The sequence below is a fragment of the Phyllostomus hastatus genome, unplaced genomic scaffold (assembly GCF_019186645.2).
Source record: "Phyllostomus hastatus isolate PE091 unplaced genomic scaffold, TTU_PhHast_1.1 phas_scaffold_78, whole genome shotgun sequence".
In the NCBI taxonomy this organism is placed as follows: domain Eukaryota; kingdom Metazoa; phylum Chordata; class Mammalia; order Chiroptera; family Phyllostomidae; genus Phyllostomus; species Phyllostomus hastatus.
The window spans coordinates 66,756,175-66,776,305 of record NW_025334041.1 but is presented as its reverse complement, the minus strand read 5'-3'; the positions used below and the strand labels follow the sequence as shown (position 1 = coordinate 66,776,305).

The 20,131-nt window shown below is 45.1% G+C and overlaps 1 protein-coding gene across 14 annotated transcripts in view; it reads right to left on the bottom strand.

Annotated features, from left to right (window-relative positions):
* The window catches only part of INPP4A (inositol polyphosphate-4-phosphatase type I A), a 131,035-nt gene that overhangs the window by 39,242 nt on the left and 71,662 nt on the right, over positions 1–20,131 (bottom strand). For all 14 annotated transcript variants that reach the window (XM_045827066.1, XM_045827072.1, XM_045827067.1 and 11 more), the window contains exons 4-13: positions 19,734–19,778; positions 12,581–12,699; positions 9,865–9,981; positions 9,529–9,608; positions 7,938–8,049; positions 7,640–7,730; positions 7,025–7,172; positions 4,528–4,658; positions 2,707–2,811; positions 2,129–2,237 (exon numbers count right to left, since the gene is read on the bottom strand). In XM_045827066.1, the coding sequence (XP_045683022.1) occupies positions 2,129–2,237; positions 2,707–2,811; positions 4,528–4,658; positions 7,025–7,172; positions 7,640–7,730; positions 7,938–8,049; positions 9,529–9,608; positions 9,865–9,981; positions 12,581–12,699; positions 19,734–19,778 (1,057 nt within the window). The remainder of the gene's footprint in view (positions 1–2,128; positions 2,238–2,706; positions 2,812–4,527; positions 4,659–7,024; positions 7,173–7,639; positions 7,731–7,937; positions 8,050–9,528; positions 9,609–9,864; positions 9,982–12,580; positions 12,700–19,733; positions 19,779–20,131) is intronic.

Below are 20,131 nucleotides of genomic sequence, written 5' to 3'. Positions count from 1 at the left end.
ATCTTTTGTCAAAATACTTGAATTCGCTTTTTGAAAGACTATTTACTCATGAGTCCCATGTGCTCATTCATTACAGTGATGCCAGGGCCTGTGCTTACGCCCGAGAAGACATTCCGCCAGTGGGCAAGGTACAGCTGCACCGAAAGGAAAGTTCCAATGATGAAAACCATTTCTACCAGGGGTTTTATGACATTAGTAGGAAATTAAATAAAAATTCATATTACATATTCCAAAAATACCACAAAGGCCTGTTGGGGATAAGAAATTCTGAAGCTAACAGAATGATCAGGCATCGGTTTGCGAGCCTTTCTGACCCAGACAGCCAGGGCGGGTACCCCTCTTGATTGGCTTTTCCCTGAAGGCCCCAAGCCACCCTCAGATCTCCCGCTCACACTCCACACAGCCACATGCGATGGCATGACAGACACATGATCTCCACTGGCTGTGCAGAATTGTCATGGGGACAGGAAGCCTCATAGTTGTCACAACGTCCGGAGAAACACCCATCAGTGAGTCCCCAGGCAGATGTGGTCACCTGGCTAGTCTGAGCAGGAAAGAGCCCTTAGTGGGGATGAATCAAGGTGGAGCAGGCTGTGTGGGGGCCCCTCAGAGAATGTTCCCCTACCCAAGGCTGAAACTCCCCTTTCCAACCAGGCCCTCTCTTGTTCCTCCTTCTCCTGTCTCCAGGACTTCCCTGCTCAGGGCAACCTGTGCTCACATCTGAATGGTGACTCCTCACACCACACTCTTTCACATACCTGTCCCCTCTCCAGCCTTGGCTCCATGGTCAGTGACACTCCTAGCTGCACCCCTGACCCCCTCAGCCCACTGACCGACCACTGCACCTGACCTTTCATCCATCCACAGTCCAGTCCAAGGTCAGTTTGCTTCAGTCATGTCCTGACTCCCAGCCATGGCCGCAGAGAGCCAGGCAAGGGTGCCCTGGCTCCAGCACCTCCTAACGCTCTCTTTCTGACCACCCTGTGCAAGTCCCTTGACATTCCTGAGGCCTTTGCTTCACCTTCCCTCAAACTGTTCCATTCCCAGTGATAAGTGTGAACTTTCAGCTCCACATTCTGCGAGATTATTCCACTAAACCTTCAGCTTGCTCCTTCCCACCTCAAAAATTTCTCTGCAACCTCAGTTTCTTCTCACGTCCCTTAATTGCCTGGCCCTGCCTCTTTCCATCTTCTCCAGAACCTGCTCCATTCATGTTCTCTCCTATCTACTTCATTTGCTTTTACCTTTCCTTTCAGCCTAAATACATGCTCACATCATAATCATCCTCCCCAAACCTGAGACCTTCATCCTCTATTTCACTGTCCAAGGATTTTACAGGACCATCTATACTCACCACCTCCACTTCTTACACTCACATCCCTTGATCTATTTAAATCTTGACGGATGACATTCTGGAAGATCACCTCCCACGTGTCCAACTCACCAGCTTGGAGTTACAACTCTCCCCACCCCAGCACCCCCATCACTACTCCATGCTCTGCAACACCCTCTGTGCTTGCTTCCAAGCACAGCACTGATTGCTCCATGCCCAGAGCTTCTCAGGGCCAGGCCTAGATCTGACTGCCTGCACCCTGGCACCAGCACACAGCCCCATACTGAGACTGGCTCTTCCCTTGCTCCTCTCCACAAAGCACTGAAGCACCAGGCCTCCGTACCTCCAGCCTCTCCTCACTGTGTGCTCTGCAGCACCCTTTCCCACTCACCGGCAGCTCAGCATGGTAGATGCAGGCAGCCCCTTGAGCCTATTTTAAAACTGGGACTGTTTACCCACAGCAGTATCCCCCAGAGGGCACACTTTGGGACACTCAACTGACTGACCAGGGACTCTCAAGGACAGCTAAGCCAGCAGTGCACACAGGGCAGCCACCAAGAGCACCACTTTCAAGGCAGAGTTCGCTCTGCAGGGCGGGAGTACCGATCAGGCAGCCTCCTCACCCACCCAGCTCAGTCACACACACCAGAGCAGCATGGGGCCGTGAGGCAGCCTCTCTCACCACGCAAAAGCAGACTGAATGGCTGGATGTTTTTTTGGTCATATTCTGATTTTTTTTAACCTAGGAAGCATCAGACAGCTGTACAAGGACCATGAACACCTCAAAGAACTTACTGTTTCTTGGTCTCTTCAAATTTGTGCAGCTTTTTGCGGAGGCCTCCTGACTTAAAACCTTGGCAGTGTGCTGCTGGCGCCCCAATGGTGACGATGTCGTAGCTCTGATCTGAATGACAGAAAGCGCTCCTCCGTTACTCTGGGCTTGGGCCTGTGGATGAGCCAGCTACAGGGATGTGCACACAGCTCTGGGTCCTGACCCTCTACCCAGCCCCAAGCAACCTGTGCTTCCCTTAGTCCCACTGCCTGGGCTGTCCGAGGGCCCCTGCACATCCCAGGGTGCAGCCACATGGGGCTGGAGGCAATACTCAGCCTACATCCCTCCCTCAGAAGGATGACTGACGAGCAGCTTTCTGCCACAGAAACTCAAAGGAGGCTGGATGGAGGAGAAATAAGAGGAAGGGGTTTGTGCTCCTTAATGAACATTTTACAAAGGTCCTATGATATGTCTCTTATCTGAGCTGCCCAGCAGGGCACACAGGCAAGGCTGGGACAGATGTGGGGCAGCACGGGGACCAACTACACGGGGAGAACAGGAGTGTGATGTGATTTAACAAAAGGGGCAGAAAAAGTGTTACCTGATCCACCATCGTCCTGAACTCTCATCCTTTGTATGTGCAAGTTTGTGGGAACAAATTCCAACTTTTTATCTGCTTTCAAACTGCTTGCTTTAAATGAGGGACCTAAGAAACAGAATATTAGAAAACAAAGATCACCAACATGTATCCCATCTTCAGGAATGGCAAGCAGAAAGGGATAGTTTGCAGTGCTGCTCAAAAGGCAGGGATGTGCTGGTTGTGGCAGAGGCAATTCTGAGTCGCCTAGGAGTACATCTCGTTCCCAGAGAGCAGCTGGGTGAAACACTGGGCAGGGGGAGGCGGATGGCTGGGAGGCTGCTTCCGGGTGCTTAAGTGGTGAATGGCACCAGGGAGAAGCCGTTTCAGAAGGCAATGGTGATAGTGCCTGCCTGCCTACCCGTGACTACCCACGACTCAGCTCTGAACTGAGAGGAGTGGCCAAAGCAGCACATCTCAATTCTGAAAAATGCTGAAAAGGTCTGCTCACCACCCCAGTTCTATCAAGATGAACAGATGCGAGACAGCTTTAATTACGTCCCTTGTAATTTAACACAAACTTAAACATATTCTCTTCTATATGCTTGGGTGGTTAAGGAGGCTGGATGATGTTTTGTAACAAATGTCCACAATCTCATTTCTGTGGTCAGAATCCATAACTAATTAAGTGAGGAACTCCATGCCTAGAAAAGAAAGGGACTGTAAATTATATGGACAATCAGAAGGGTAGAAGAAATAAACATTGCAGCTTGTGAAGGAAGGCGAATTTATTTTGCCAGTACACAAAATACAGAACAACCACTGTCTATTCCACATTTTACCACAAGAGGTTGTTCACTAGATACCAGCAGCCTGGGAGCCTGTTAGAACTTCAGAATCCCCTATCTGCCATTAATAAGACTCTCTGGGTATATGACACAGTGACATTTGAAAAGCTATATTCTAGAAAACTCAAGGCTGTGTGGGTGTCAGACTCTCCCAGGTAACAGGCATCCAATGTGGGCAGGACCCTGATTTGTTCTTTCAGACAAATGCTGCCATTTCTCTTAGAAATACACTTGGATCTGTTCTTCAGGTTCAGAGCAAACCCGGGGCACTATCATCTTATCATCCCTGCATCTGGCTTCTTCTCAGCCAAGTTCATATGTCCATACAGTCTGTGTCAAAACTACATTAAGGGCTTATGATTTTCTTTCAACCCTGAAATTTCAATAATGAAGAGGAGGAAGGAAGAATCTAAAGATAGAGAATAAAATAATGAAAAGCCAAAAAAATTATATAAGAATAGTCTTTTAAATCTTCCCTAGAGTGTTCTAGAAGTCAAATAGCATCTTTCAAGAAAAGGTGAGGTGTCTGGACTTCATTCTCCTTTTGAGCCTTAAAATGAAGAGTTCCACTCAGTTTTTATGTTCGACACGAGTACCACTGAATGTGTAAACTGGGAAATCTAGAAAACTGCTTTGTCTGATGGCAAACAGCCTACATCCTTTTGGGCATCTCACTGCCATCAGACCCAGATGCAGGAAGAACATGAACCAGCAGCCTGTAACTTTGTCTCTCCTAATGTTCACCTCACAGCGGTCGCTTTGGCAGATGACACCTTGGAAGGAATTTTCAATGCAATTCACAGATTTGTCTTCTTAATTAAGATCTGAAAAATCTAAATATTCAAGAATTCACACCTACATGAGAATCTATTTTTAAAAATCCATTAGTGTCTGTCAGTAAGAATATCTGAGCGATTTTGGGTTCCAGATTTGTAGGTGGGAGAGAGTGCAAGTGGAAAGAGTGCATGCCGAGATGAAGACGGAACCTGGTACCCACCTTTGTACTGATGAAGGTCAGTCAGATTCTCTTGGTACGTGAGGATGATGGTCTGGTACTGAGTGACGATCTGGCGTCGGAGGCTCTCCCAGCAAGGAGATAGCTCCCCCAGCTCCTCCAGTTCACACACTCTGCAACCAAGACACACCCATGAGGCCATGGAGCCCACTCACTTCCCTGGAGAGGCACAGAGAAGACCAACCCAGAGAATGAAGTGTACACGGAAGAGTCACCAATGCCAGGGAAGGCCCAGGCGACGTGGCCAGCAGGTACACAACAGACCCTCCAGAAGGAAGGGCTGCATGCAAGGAAGACCACGGACCACATGGCAAGTGCACAGGGAAGCTTTTTATAGAAACTCGGTCAAATGCTTGAGGCAAACTAAGTGGAAGAGTGGAGAGGAGAGCAGCTCTGCCATGGCCCCGACACGCTGGCTCGTATCACAAACCACACAGGCGAAGGCTGAGTTGCAGCCTGTCTGGGTCCGGGCAGAAGAGAGTGACGTGTCCCTCCCCACCCCTCCCCGACACGAGGGGCTGGGGGCCATGAGCCACTGCCCTGATCTGTTACCTCCACAAAAACAAAAGCCATGTAAGAACTGAAACATAAACTTCTTACCTCAGAGATAAATAATAGCTACAAAATCAGAATAACAAAACACAAGATGGATTTTTGGGAGAAAAAAGGATAACCCTTTCAGAAAGGTGGGGAGCAGGAAAATATAAAAGGCCAAAACTCATCATTTCATAGGAAATCAGTAGCTAATTCCCAACACTGATTGTAAGTGCTCCACACACCTATTCGAGATGCAGCGGTCAGAGAGACAGCAGATGACAGTGACTGCTTCTGGGACCAGGAAGTCGAGGCCCGGAGACTTACGTTAAAGCCTGTGGCACTATTTGGCTTTTTGTACTGTGCACATTTTCCTTTGAGGAAAGAATTTTATAAAAGTTTTTAGGAATCTACTAAACTGACTGATGTTAAAAAAAGTTGTACTATTTAATTATTAAATCGGCAAAATTAATGTAAAAGCACGCGCAGTGCAGGCCAGGCTGTAGGGTGTGGGGTGGGAGAGCAGCATCCTCCCGCACGAGGCCCGCTGGCCCTGGCCTGCGGTCGGCTCACACGCACGACAGCCAGACTGTCTTGCCAGGATGGCCCTACTCTCTGGATGTCTCCTGTGCTTCATGTGGCTGCTTCTTATGCTTCTGATGTCAGTTTAATGCTACCGTCTCACACAGGTCTGCTCACAACACCCTCCTCTCACAGCCCCCCTTCACTTTCCGCTGGCACTTTCTAGGGCTCTCTGCATAGCCCCAGTTGTCTGTTAGTGACTGTCCTCCGTGGTGTGTCTCACTCATCAAGAAGCCTCTGCACTGAGCACAGCACCCGCCTCACAGGATGGAAAGCAACACAACCCTCGAAAGCAAAATGCTTGTTAAATGAACACAGCTTCTAAAGTTATAGTACATACAAGTACATACCTAGTACAAATAATGGGAGACTATGTCCTAACTAGAAATAAGAAGAAAAGAGAAGATATACAGTAGCTAGGTACATAGATATAAATACAAAAAGCTAAAAGAAAAAATTTAAAAATTAAAGTACAGATAAAATATGTACAAATAGAAAACAGTTCTCTGCATTTCTTGCCATTTTTCTTTAAGTCTCAATATTTTTAAAGGTTTTATTTATTTATTTTTAGAGAGGGAAGGGAGGGAGATAGAGAGAGAGAGAGAAACATTAATGTGCGGTTGCTGGGGGTCATGGCCTGCAACCCAGGCGTGGGCCCTGACTGGGAATCGAACCTGCAACACTTTGGTTCGCAGCCTGCGCTCAATCAACTGAGCTACACCAGCCAGGAAGTCTCAATATTTTTAAGATAAATATTTAAAACTAAATAGCTGTATTAAAACAGTCAGATTCTGGCTGTATTGTCTGTCTTCTTTCACACTTCTGTCGTATTGTTCGTAATTAACATTTTATGACAAGGAGCAGTACTGACAGTGTAAGGCAGGTGGGAGACAGAGCTTGCAGGGCCCGGACCACCTCCCAGGCTTCTCTCTGCCCTGAGCTGGAAGGTGCTCCCATGGGTCCTACTTAACCTTCTGGAGCCCGTATCACTGCGGCTCTGCCCCAGGAAACTACTGACCCAGGCAGCCCTAACCAAAGAACAAACAGCTATTTTTAACTTTCTGAGACCAAATGAGAGGTGAAAGGAGAGGGGAAGAGCGCATGTACCAGGTTCTGGGCACACATCTGGTGCTCTAGGCACATTGCCCTGTGAAGTCCTCACAAGAAACCCCAGGACACAGATGAGCAAACTGAGGCTTTGGAAGCCCAAGCCACAGAGCAATCAAGTGGCAGAGGCTGGGTTTGCCATCTGGCCTATCTGGTGCCAGTGCTCTGTCCACCACACATGTTTAAGAGCTTTCCAGAAGGAAAAGGGCACATGACATGGGCGTGGCAGGTGGTCAGCCTCTCCACTTGGCCTCACCTGGCCGCATCTTCTTCCAGCAACAGCTTCACGAACTGCCGGGGCACGTGTAGGGAGAGCACGCTCTCTGCCATCTGCTCCAGGATCCGCAGGTGGTTGCCATCCGTGGTGGGGAAGCGGTACATGCGGCAGATGGCACCACCGAACACTGAGGTGAGGGAGACAGAGGCTGTGTGGGAGCAGGCCACAGACCCGCGCCAGGTCCTCCCCCGGGCCCTCAACAGTGCTGACACACTCAGTCTTCTTACTAGTCATCTCAAAGAAATTAAACATTTAAACCAAAAACCCACCAGGTGACTGAGCCTCAATGCTCTTCCCCTAAAACATGCAACCTTCTTGTCCCAGAATGTGTAACTAATTCCCAAGTGTAAGGGCTGGGACAGTGAGGCTGGCAGTCATTAAACCCAATGCAAAACAAGACAGTGAGGGGAGGGAGCAAGCCCCTTCCTGGGAGTACTGCCAACTCTTTCTATGCTGGCAAAAAGAACACAGCAGAGAAGAGACCATCAGGGGCATGGTCATGGCAACCACAACAGGTGGGTTGGAAAGGGTGACTACGGGCCCAAGTGGACACTCTTGAGAGTGGCCTGAGTACCAGTGGAGGAAACTGTTTACCCGATTTCAGTAAAGTATCTTTTCGCAATGAAGCATATTTGGATCGTATTCCCAATGCTTCAGTCAGGCTCTCGTCAACAGGCAAGACCATCTGGTGACATGTATAGAAAAGCACAAGAAAATCATGACTCAGATGAGCACACAGCACTCAGGAGAAGTGGTGGCCTACAGATGTCATGGAAAGATGCTTAGGATTAACGCCCACCATCAGCACTAGAATAAATATGAGGGGGGACCCAAAAACCTAGAATTTATTTATGAAGAATTGTGTACTCCTTCTGACGGAGGGTGTGCTTACCCTCCCATTGACGGTGTCCAGAGACCGGGTCACTGGAGGCCGCTGGTCTGACTTCTCCTCCATCTGCCAGCCAATGACCGTGATGTTACCAACACGGTCACTCTCTGCAGACCTGCAACAAGGAACATGCTTTGGGAAGTGGTGGCACTGAATGTGCTTCATTTTCTGCTTGAATCTCAGCCATCCTGGGTCACCAAGGGGCCCAGGGCATGCCAGGACCTGACCAGCTGGTCAGTCAGGCAGCATTCACTGCATGCCCAGACTCCAGGAGCAGCAGACAGGAAACCATGGGGACACGGAGGAAGGGACAAAGCTCACAGAGAAGTGTGAGCATGCCCAGTGAAGCCAAGGGGAGGGCCAATGCTTGCTCCCTGGGGCTGACCCCTGCCCCACATCTCAGAATCAGGACTGGAGAGTACCTTCTTCTGGCAGCTGACCCCTTCCTGCTCCTTCCCACCCACCCTCAAGCTTTGATTTGCCCAAAGCCTAGACCTGCACCCCAAGTCAGCTGAGGTCACTCAGGGCTTCCCAAAGCCTCTGAACCCTGACACAATACAGCTGATGCCGGTCCAGCCCTGGTCAGCTATACCCCTAAGATCCCTTGGTGGGCTGTGGCTGCCCAGGCCCATCTGACTCCTCCAGGGAAGCCCCAGGCTTTTTATTTAAGAGGTCTGATTTGGCCAGTTCTAATTTTCATGTGGTCACTCTACTGCCTATTTCCTTTGGGACTTTCTCTTGTTCTCATGCCCAGAAAAGTCCTTTTTCCCACACTATCCAATGGTCATCTTTAGCTTTTAAAAAAAAGATAGTGTCCAATTCTTACATATAACTCCAATCCAACTAGAATTACTTCTGGTAAATGATGTACCTGCATATTTTTCTCGAAGAGCCCTTTCCCTGACACAACCCCTCCCATTTTCCCTGAGTCAGGTGCTTGGTTCACACCAAGGGCGTCTGCAGGGCTCTGCCCATCCAGTGCCTGCGGCACTCCCGTCACCACGCTGCAGAGTATCACACCACTCAGCTGGGAATGCATCCTCTTTCTCAAAAGTTTCTTTGCTATTTTGGACTATTTTCCCACTTTTCACTTTATTTTGAAAACATTAACACCAGTCAGGGTTTGGGTGGAAGTTGCCCCTAAAATGCACTTGGGAAGGTTTGCTATCTTGGCATCTTTCATCTTCCTTCCAGGGACACAGTAGGGGTTCCCCTCACACATACTTACTGGGCCCCAGGGACTATTCTACAGGCTTAGGGTAGAGCAACGAAGCAAAACAGACAAAAATCACTCTCTGGGAGCTGACATTCTATTGGGCAGGAGGCAGATACTATATGAACACATTTGGTTTAATAGACATGTGCCTAGGTTTTCCTTCAGGTCTGAGCCAGCGGTGCTCATTTTTCCTATGAAGGCCACATGCACCCTCCCCCAACAGGCCCCCTGAGAGGCTGAGGTTCCAGTTTGCTTCAGTGAACAACCACTCCCTGCTAAGACCAGCCTCGGGGAGAGGCCAGGAAATTGGCCCTTCCCCATCAGTCCCTGGACCTCACAACTCCACACCCTTTTAAAGGAACAAAATTAAATACCAACCTTAGTGTTAAATGCAACCGATGATGCCTGTCTTGGAGCAGGTCCTTGACAATGAATGTCCCAGAGCCCAGTAAGTACATCTGAGGAAGAGGGAAAGACAGCCTGAGTCTACCTGCTCTGCCTCTGCTCCAACCAGCGGCTGGGCCCACAACACCTCTGACTCTCACTGAAGGAGCCCACAGGGGTGCTCAGAAAGAAATTCCCAGACATAAAGCCGTGTGGGCAGCAGTTCATGTGCAAGCTAGAAGTCAAGGCAATCTCACGCTCACCTCTCACTGAGATGATCACAGCACTTTAAAAAGCGAAGAAAACCCTGTGAACCACATGTTACTTAACTGTTCCCTGAGATCTGTCTTTGACGTCATACACGGATAGTTTGATTTGTGTCATCTGATTGATAAGGGAGTCTTGGAAGAAGGCAATACTGCTTAAAAATATAGGATTGTTGGTTCCCTAGAATGGAAAAGAAAAGCATCAGAACATGGAGTTGAATTTTTAAAGTAATTGCTCTTGAAATACACCAACATTTTCAGAACAAGAAATTAACAACCCTACCAACTTGGATCAACACAAATGCTCATGGCGGCTTCAATGGATGCAGACAAACAAAAACCTGCTTTTCAAGGAGGACGAAGGAGCCCGACAGACCGTGACTAGCCCAGACGCAGGGAATGGGCCTCCACCAAGCTGTGCCCAGAGTTTGCTCTAAAAGCTTCTCCTTAACACGAGGGATTTTATAAAATGGAAACAGGTGGCCCCTCCATGTGTCGTTCAACTTTAGATGAGTGAGGTGATTGGATCTACTACTTTGGGCTGTTCCAATAAGATGTGCCAAGGTGGACAGAAGAAATGAATGGCTTAAATCGTTTCTTATTTCTAGAATCCTGTGGGGTTTGAAACAATTAAGGCCTGACCTTTTTAAGACTACCTCTTTTTCTGAGGACTGTTAGTTTCTAGATCATAGGTGCTACTTCCTGGTAGCATAGCCTTGTCCTCCAAAGCCCCATGATACCAAGTTCTCTTTCTCAGGCAGTGGTAATTATCTCAGCCAAATGGTTAGCAGTTCCGTGTATACTTGTGTGGTGGGGTCTGTGTCTCTGACTGTGTGCCCTCTGCAGCTCCAGACCCAGTCTCTCAGTCTGCTGGACAGCCCTCCCTGTCTCCCTCAAACCACCCCTGGCTAACCATCTCTGACTTCCCCTCCAAGGAGGCTACAAACTTGGGCATCTGCTTTGGTGCCTCTTTCTCATCATTCTCAACCACCCAGTGACAATGAACTCTTCTACAAATCCTCTTTCACATGTGCCCCTTCTTGCCCCTCCTTTCCAGTGCAACCAAGTGTCAAGTCCCACCCCTACAACAACTGTCCGAGCCTGGTCAGGTGATCCTTGTATAAAAGCCTGTGCTGGCCAGCTGCAAACAAACTCTCAGCCTGCTGTTCAAGATGTCCCCCTTGACCTCCACCTGTGCCTTCTGCACATACCAAACAGGCTAAAGTTACCATATTTTGCCATGTATAATGTGCACATTTTGCCCAAATTTTTGAGGTAACAATAAGGATGCACATTATACATGGGTAGTACTGATTCCCTATCTATATAAATGTTTTTAATTCTTTAATTTATGCTTAGGTATTAAAAGTATAACTCTAGGAAGTAATAATGATACCCATATGCAAATTTATTGTACCTTGTATCTGTTCTTGTGTTTTGTAATTATTTGTCACATAAAATTTCTTGTACCATAAATTGTCCAAATGCCAAAATTCCCTCATAATATAAAAACAAGTATCTAAATATAAATAAATAAATAATTGAATTTAAAAAATTAAAACAAAAGATTTTTTTCCTGAAAGTTTGGGCCCAGAAATGTGGGTGCACATTATACAAAAAGCACATTATACATGGCAGAAATATGGTACTCTCTAAGCCACCTGATGCTCCCTCATCGCTGGGCCTCTGCATCATTACCACAGAAATCTGCATTGCTCTGAACCTGTGGTCCCTTGACTGGCAGCAAGGGCATTATTTGGAGTCTGTAAGAAATGGAGTCTTGGGCCCCACCCCAGAGCTATGAAGTCATAATTGCTCTAAGCGACTGTAGGAAGCCACCTCCAATCCTCAGAACTGCCTGGGAACCCATCCTCCTGGTGCTATCCTCATCTCTGACACCCCCCACACACATGCTGCTGGGTGTAGACGTGGACACATTCATTTCTGCCTCCTCCACCACAGGACTGTACACTTCCTGGGGGCAGGAGGTGGGGCTCAGCAGTCCCTGTATCACCCTCAGCACCCAGCACTGTGCTTCATGGGTGGGCAGTGCTCAAAAAAGACTTAGAAAACAGATTGTTGACTTGAACTTGGAAATAAGTTGATAAGAGAATGAAAAGGTCTATCTTCCAAAATGTAAAGTTAGGGATGAAGAGGAAGTGCAGTGGGAGTCTGCTGGAGCCTACCAGGCAGCAGATAATTCACACAGGACTGCACAGCACCAACAGAACCCTGGAGAATCTCACACCAGCAACTCCTACACTTAGTTTCACAACTTACACAATGTGCTCAATTAGCTGAAAGGCTTTTGTAAAATTCCCAAGGTGAATGCATATCATTTAATGTAAAAAGTAAATACATAACATACAAAGGATGTAAAAATAAAACCCAATAAAAATAGAGGTATGTCCAATAAGAGGGTTGGTTAAGAGTTACTCTCCAAACTTTGATTAATGAACACAATTCTCCAAAAGAAGCAGCCAACTGAAAGACACAAGGAAGAATTGGATCTTACTTCTTAAAAGACAATCAACCTTATAACATCAATGTTCAAAAATAACCTACCAGTAGCTGAGCAATAATTGTAAAGGATATGGCAAATAAAAATGCCATCCAGGAGAGTGTGATGAAAAAATATCAATTACTAAAAAGACATGGAAAATAGTAACAATTCACAGAGCTGTACAACAGCTCAGGTGCTCAGGTTGCTGAGCAGCCCTGCCACTGCAGCGGCAAACACGGGGAGCCTGTTGCTGAGCCCCGGGGCCAGCAGCACCCACCTCAATGATTTCCGTCTGAGCATGCTTCGTCCAGAACGCCTGAGGAGGGGTGGTCACACTCACTGCTACAAAACTGTTTGGTTTCCGATCTAGCGATGGCGTATGCAGCTCACTGCAGGCTGTGGAATCAAGATGGGGGGAAAAATGAATCCTTTACCAACAGGAACCGAGGCTCTAGTTAGATCTTAGTTCCACACACACTCAAAGAGCAAAAAAGTACATGGCACTCAGAAGAATTAGACAATTACATTGTCAGCTGTTGCAGGGAGCTGATTTTTTAAATTGCAAACAACCTCTTCTCATTCCTCCCCTCCTCCCCCAACCACCATGATAGCAGTGTCGTAAGTGCCAGGGAAGGCTGAGTCAAAGGGGGCATCTATGTCCATGGAACGCAGCCCAGAGCCTACGATCTCACATGGTGTCGAACCACAGCATTTGACCTTTGCGAACTTCTAACCAACTGAGCTAAGCAGTACCAGCGTCTATGAAATCACAGCACAGCTGCTCACGCCTGCACCTGGCGGTGCCATGCGGGCCCCAAGCCTGTGCCACCCACAGTCTCTGTGGGTGTACACGGGGAGCAAGTTAAAGTTCTATGGCACAGTAAACAAAACGTTAAAAAAAAAATAGCCATTGCTTATCGATTCTCCTTATAAGACTCACATCAAATGAAAGATTACTAAAAATGTTACTTTTTAAAAGTAGAATTGTTCCATTTAGAAAATTTATTGTACTAGCAGCATTTTGAAATAGATTGTGAGACTCATTGAATTCCATCATAGAAGTGACCCACAGGAAAATGGTCCTATTTCATTCAACCTAACATGCTATCTGTTGCAAAACACACCGTGGAAGAAAAAATGACCCACTGCCTTTAAACTATGCTATTGATTGTGAGACACTTTTTTTATTACAGAGATACTACAACATGAAAAAATACATATCTTAGAACTGATTAAATATACAATAAATCAAAGTTCATCACGAGTAGAAACAACTAGCTCTTTTGGAGGACAGCAAACGCTCCCTAGAGTGCTACCAGCTTTGCTTAGTTTCCAGGGCTCAGAAACAATCCATTCTGACCATTTCTGCCAGTGCTCTCTTCGCCTTTACGAACGGAAAATTTCAGGAGCTCCTTACGCTGTCCCCATCATTCCCATTTGACTTTTAAAATGCTCACTGGTGACTTAACATTCAGAAATTGATTTTTACTTCTGAAAATTAATTTTGGTCCTCTGACTATCCCCTTTGTAATATCTTCTCATGTATCTTGAGTTTTTATTATTTATTGGATATAATAAAATATAAAGAGCTTAGCTTTTCAGTTCAAGGAGTTCTGACAATCATATATACCCATGTAACCACCATCGAAGCAAAGCAGAAAACTTTTTCCATCGGACTAGAAAGTTCCCTCTGTATTTCCAGTCAGCTCACCACCTCTGCAACCACTTTCCGACTTCCATCACTTTAGTCTAGTCTTGAATTGCATATAAATTGAATGTTTTGAGATTCACTTACATTGTTATATGTACTGATGATTCACTGTCTTCTAAATTGAGTTGTATTTCATTGCATAAATGTACCAAAAATTTTTTTATGCATTCTGTTAATGGACTTTTGAGTTTTTTCATGTTGAACCATTATAAATAAAGATGTTATAAACATTCTTGTCCATGTCTTTTTGTGAATTTACATTTTCATTTCTCTTGCAGAAGCACCTGAGAGTGACACTTCTAGGTTACAGCAGAGGATATGCCCCATTTCATAAGCTAAGAGTTTCCTAATGCGGTTGCACTATTTTACAACACCATCAGCAATGCACATGAATTCCAGTTGCTCTGTATCCCCACCAACATGCAGTGAGGTTAGTGCTTATTTTAGTTGTTCTGATGGATGTGTTTTAATTTGCACTTCTGAGAGGTTAAGCATCTTTTCACCACACAGTTATTGTTTATTTTAAAAACTTCTTTTGTCAAGAGTCTAATCATGTCTTTCGCTGATTTTCAAATTGGATTGTTGACTTTTTAACTGTTGATTTGTAAGCATTTTATTTTAGATATGTTCTTTTGACAGGCATATGTGTTGTAAATATCTCTTTCCCAGTCTGTGATTTATCTAGTCATTTTCTTAACAAATTTTAATTATTTTATTTTAGATTTTTAATTTTAGAAAGTGGTAGGCAGAAAAATGTCCCTTTCCCCCAAAACTATCCATATCCTAGTCCCTGAAACCTGTGAGTATTTTTTCATTATTTTATACTTTAATCTACACCCAAGGACATGCTTATTAATTTTAGAGAGAGGGAAAAGGAGGGAGACAGGAAAGGGAGAGAAACATCGATGTAAGAGAGAAATATTGATCAATTACCTCTCACATGTGTCCCAGTTGGGGACCGAACCTGCAACCTAGGCATGTGCCCTGACTGGGAATCAAACCCGTAACATTTTGGTTTATGGGACACAGGCAAAAGGACTCCATAGGTGTGACTAAAGTCTTGGAATCTTGACATGAGGAGATTATTCTGGATTATCTGAGTGGTCTCAATCTACTCACATGAGCTCTTAAAAGTAGGAGAGGAAGGTAGAGTCAGAAAGACCCGAGTGTGGAAAAAGAGGTGAGGTTCAAAGTGCAAAAGGCACTGGACCTGGACCTGCTGTTGCTGGCTCTGCAGATGGAGAAAGGGGCCCACAAGCCAAGAAAAGTGAGGGGCCTTTATGAAGTGAGAGCCAACTGGCCAAGAAATGGGGACCACAGCCCTGAAACCATACGGAACTAACGTTCACCCACAATCAGAACCAGCAAGAGAACAGGTTCTCCCTGAGGGCCCAGAAAGGAACACAGCCCGGATAATATTTTGGTTTTGGTGTGGTAAGACTCTAAACAGAGACTCAGTGGAGCACATTGGATTTTTGACGTAGGGAACTGTAAACATAACAAATTTGTGTTGTTTTAAAGTGCTGAATTTGTAGCAATTTGTTATGGCAGCAATAGCAAACTAAAGCACAGAGTTAGTGCTTTTTGCGTTGAGAAATCTTTGGCTACCCTGAGGTTGTGAGTTATATCCTTTGTTTATTTCTAGAACCTTTAAGATTTTATTTTTTAAAGTTCTGTTCTATTTCTTCTACTATGTCTACCTCAACAGGAACTGGGGATTTGACTGTTCTGCCTTCTCTCTGACCTTTATGCTATGCCCTTAAATGACCCCTGGTCTGTTCTCTCTTGACGTGCCCTTTCGTCATGTGCGGGTTCGTAACACCCATGCAAGGCTGGAATATTTGGGCCTTTCAAGCACAAGTGAAGGCAGACAGACTGAGGAATAATAGGTGGCCAAAGGATGGGAAGATTAATATCAATTTAAGGGCTGATGGGCAAAATGCCACCTTCAGAACACATCTTCCTATAGATGACATTCTCTCCTGGTCTCGTCACCAACCCAGCCTACCGAAACCTCACTGAATGTTTAATTCCTAGCTCAAAGTCCAACAAAGCTCTGTATAGCTGGAACAAGTTGCCTTCTACCTTCACATGTGACTGGCAGTCTGGTTGAGCACAGACAGCGTTCTAGATTGGAAATATTTTCCTCCCATATTGGAAGTGCTGCCCTCTTGCCTTCGAGTTTCTCATGTCACTGAGAGTCTCCCTGGTAGTTTCATCCCTGATCCTTGGATATGACCATTTTTTTCCCTTTCTGGAAGTTTTTAGAGTCTTGATTTTATTATCCATGCTCTGAAATTTCAGCATAATGTGACTTATGATGGTTCTGTTTCAATATGCTGGGCCTGGTGGGCATTTTTAGCCTAGAAATATATCCTTCAGTCCTGAGAGATCCCTGGTAGTATTTATAGGTAATTTCCTCCCTTACATTCTTTTTTTAAAGTATATTTCATTGATTATGCTATTACAGTTATCCCAGTTTTCCCCCTTTGCCCCCCTCTGCCTAGACCCCCCATTCCGTCAGCAATATCCTCCCCACTTAGTTCATGTCCATGGGTTATGCATGTAAGTTTTTTGGTTTCTCCATTGCCTATACTGCTCTTAACATCCCCTGTCTATTCTGTACCTACCCAATATGCTTCTAAAACCCTATACCTTTTCCCCCATTCTCCCTTTTCCCCCTCCCCACTGATAACCCTCCAAATGATGTCACTATCTATGATTCTATTCTTGTTCTAGTTGTTTGCTTAGTTTGTTTTTGTCTTTTAAATTCAATTGTTGATAGTTGTGTTTGTTGTCATTTTAATGTTCATAGTTCTGATCTTCTTCTTGTTCCTAAATAAGTCCATTTAATGTTTCATATAAGGGCTTGATGATGATAAACTCCTTTAGCTTTACCCTGTCTGGGAAGCAGCACTTCATCTGCCCTTCCATTCTAAATGATAGCTTTGCTGGATAGAGCAATCTTGGTTATAGGTCCTTGCTTTTCACCAATTTGAATACTTCTTGCCAGTCCCTTCTTGCTTGCAAAGTTTCTTTTGAGAAATCAGCTGACAGTCTTATGGGAACTCCTTTGTAGGTAACTCTCTGCCTTTCTCTCATTGTTTTTAAGATTCTTTATCTTTAATCTTTGACATTTTAATTATGATCTGTCTTGGTGTTGATTTCTTTGGGTCCAACTTATTTGGGACTCTCTGTGCTTCCTGGACTTGTATGTTTATTTTCTTTGCCAAATTAGGGAAGTTTTCTGTCATTATTTTTTCAAATAAGTTTTCAATTTCTTGCTCCTCTTCTCCTCTGGTGTGCCTATGATTCAGATGTTGGCCCTTTTGGAGATGTCCCAGAGGCTTCTAAAAATCTATTTTTTTGAATTTTTGTTTCTTCATTTTGTTCTGGTTGAAGGTTTATTTCTTCCTTATGTTCCAAATCATTGATTTGAATCCTGACTTCTTTCCCTCCACTGTTGGTTTCCTGTGGCTTTTTCTTTATTTCCCTTAGTAGGGCTTTCATTTCTTCCTTATGCTTCTGCCATATTCAGTGAGATCTCTGAGCATTTTGACCACCAGTGTTTTGAACTCTGCGTCTAATAGGTTGGCTATCTCCACATCTCTTAGTTCTTTTTCTGGGGTTCTGTTCTTTTCCTGCATCTGGGTCATATTTCTTTGTCTCCTGATTTTGGCAGGCTCCTTGTGTCTGTGTACTAGATAGAGCCTCTTTGATTCCACTTTCTCACACTTGTTAAGTCGTATGGGGCAGAGCCTTGCATATTTGCCAGGGTGGGGCAACTTTGGCTCTGTGTGGGGGGGAGGGGTCAAAGAGGAGACAATGCTGCTGCCCCATATGCTGACTTCTGGGGGCTTGCCTGGCCCTTGCTCTGTTTCTAGTCACTTTACTCACTTCCTGTGTGCAACTGGCATCCCTTCAACTGCTGCCCTAGTTGTGGTTCCCAGGGTGTGTGTATTTGTGTATGTTCGGGACTCTCCAGCAGCATCTTCTGCCACCCCAAACCCCAGTGAGTTTACAGCCAGAAGTTATGTAGCTTTATTTTTCCTGGCACTGAAGCCCAGAGCTGCATGGTCTAGACTGGAGCTGGGATGCTTCGCCCACAAGGTGTCCCCCTGATTTTTATCCACCACATGTGAATGAGGGGCTGCCTATTCTGCCGGCCTCATTGCCTTATTGCCTCGCTGCTTCTCTGCCTCTCCACACCCTGCTGTCCACCCACACCAAGTCCTCTCCAACCCGATTCCCCATCTCCTCCCCTCCTACCCATCCGGATGAATTTAGCTTCTTTAAATCCTTGGTTGTCTGACTTCCATACAGTTTTCAGTGTTTTTCTGGGTGATTTTTTTGGCAGTTCTGGGTGGTTTTTGTTTTTAAGTTAGTTGTAGTCTTTCTTACGGCTGTGAATGAGGTGAGGGTGTATCTACCTTCACCTTCATCTTGGCCGGAAGCTCCGCCTTACATTCTCTCCTATTTTCTCTCCTAAGTGTTGGACCTCCCAAAGTTGCTCTGTAATTTTCCATTTTAATTTCTCTCCCATTTTCTATTTTGCTTTTAAAATTTTATGTTCTTGGATTATTGATTAAATATCTACCAAACTTTATTGAATTTTTAAATATTTTCTATCCTTTTAAAAATATCCATTATTTAATTATGCATAATTAAATACTACATTAAATACATTATATAATTATCTGCAATTATCCATATTCTTGAACTGTTCTCTTTTTCTTTAGAGTATCCCATTCTTGTTGGATGGATATACTATCTTCTTGAAGCTATAAATTACAGTTTACATATAATAAATATATAAATAAAATTTTGTATATAAAATATGCATTAATATATTTATGTAAATATATAATTTGTATACAACCCACATGTGCATCAGCAAGAGAATAAACTGTGGCTCATATATGTGGTGGACAAACACTCAACAAGGAAAGCATGAGCTCCTGATCTACAAAATCACATGTCCAGCAAGGTCAAGTACAGACTAAAAGCTGAACAGTTAGTTTGTGGCACAGCATGGACTAGATTCCAGGTCATCTGACTCCCCAGGAGGTACTTCTTTTATGTCACATCACCTCCTGGACACCACTGCCAGGTCACTGACCAATGCTGACCACCACCAGGGGATGCAGAAAAGGGAGAGGACACAAGAGAGCACTGACTCCAGAGAAGACCCAGCATTTGAGCTGACCGCACCTTGCTCTCCAACCTCCTGGATAAGCCACTGTAATGCCATACTTCCCTGATCCTGGAGCTGACATGTGCTACGAATTTTAGTCCACTCTCTCAATGACGTTCTCTGAGAAGGGGAGCATGCAGGTGTCACCACCTTCGTTCACTGAGTAGGAAATAAGGGCAACAAAGCTAACCTCAATCACACGGGGCCTCATGGCCAGGGTGGCACAGCTGGCCCTAAGCCCCACCTTGTGATCCCTCTCAGGTCTTCCCAGAGGGGCATGAGGAGGGGAAGAGAGGCTGTCTCTGCAGCTCTGAGTGGGCTCACCACCTCCAGCCCTTGAGGCATGCAGTCACCAGCACCCCTCACCCCAGAAGTCCACACAAGCCTCCGGCTTCATCTTCTCAGAGACACTTTAGCAGCAGTGGCGGCAGCAGCAAGTTCTCTAAGACAATCTCAAGCTAGCAGTTGTGTTTTGTTTTTGAGCAACATATATTTTAAAACAAAAAAAAGTTAAAAGGCACCCACCTAAGCTGAATTCTAAAATGGGTTCATCTGGATCTTGTAGATTTCCTGAATAAAAAGAAATGCCAGAAAAAAGTTACCCTTAATCAACTTTTCCCTGCTTTTAGATTTTATGGAAAAAAACAAAATAAAACAAACCAACATACTTGTAATTGTTTCACAATATTTGTAAATCAAACCATCATGATTTATTTCAATTACTTCTCAATAAAGTTAGGGGGGAAAACTCCAACATTCTACTTGATTTTTCCATCTAAAACTGTTGTTAATCGAGATGATTTCTATATTTTCTAAACATTTTATTTTGTGATTCCTAAGAAGCCTCAGGCTCTGAGTTCAAACCCCTTCCTTTTCAGGTCCGCATACCCACAAGAGGCAGGCTTCTACTGTGGCCCCAGGCA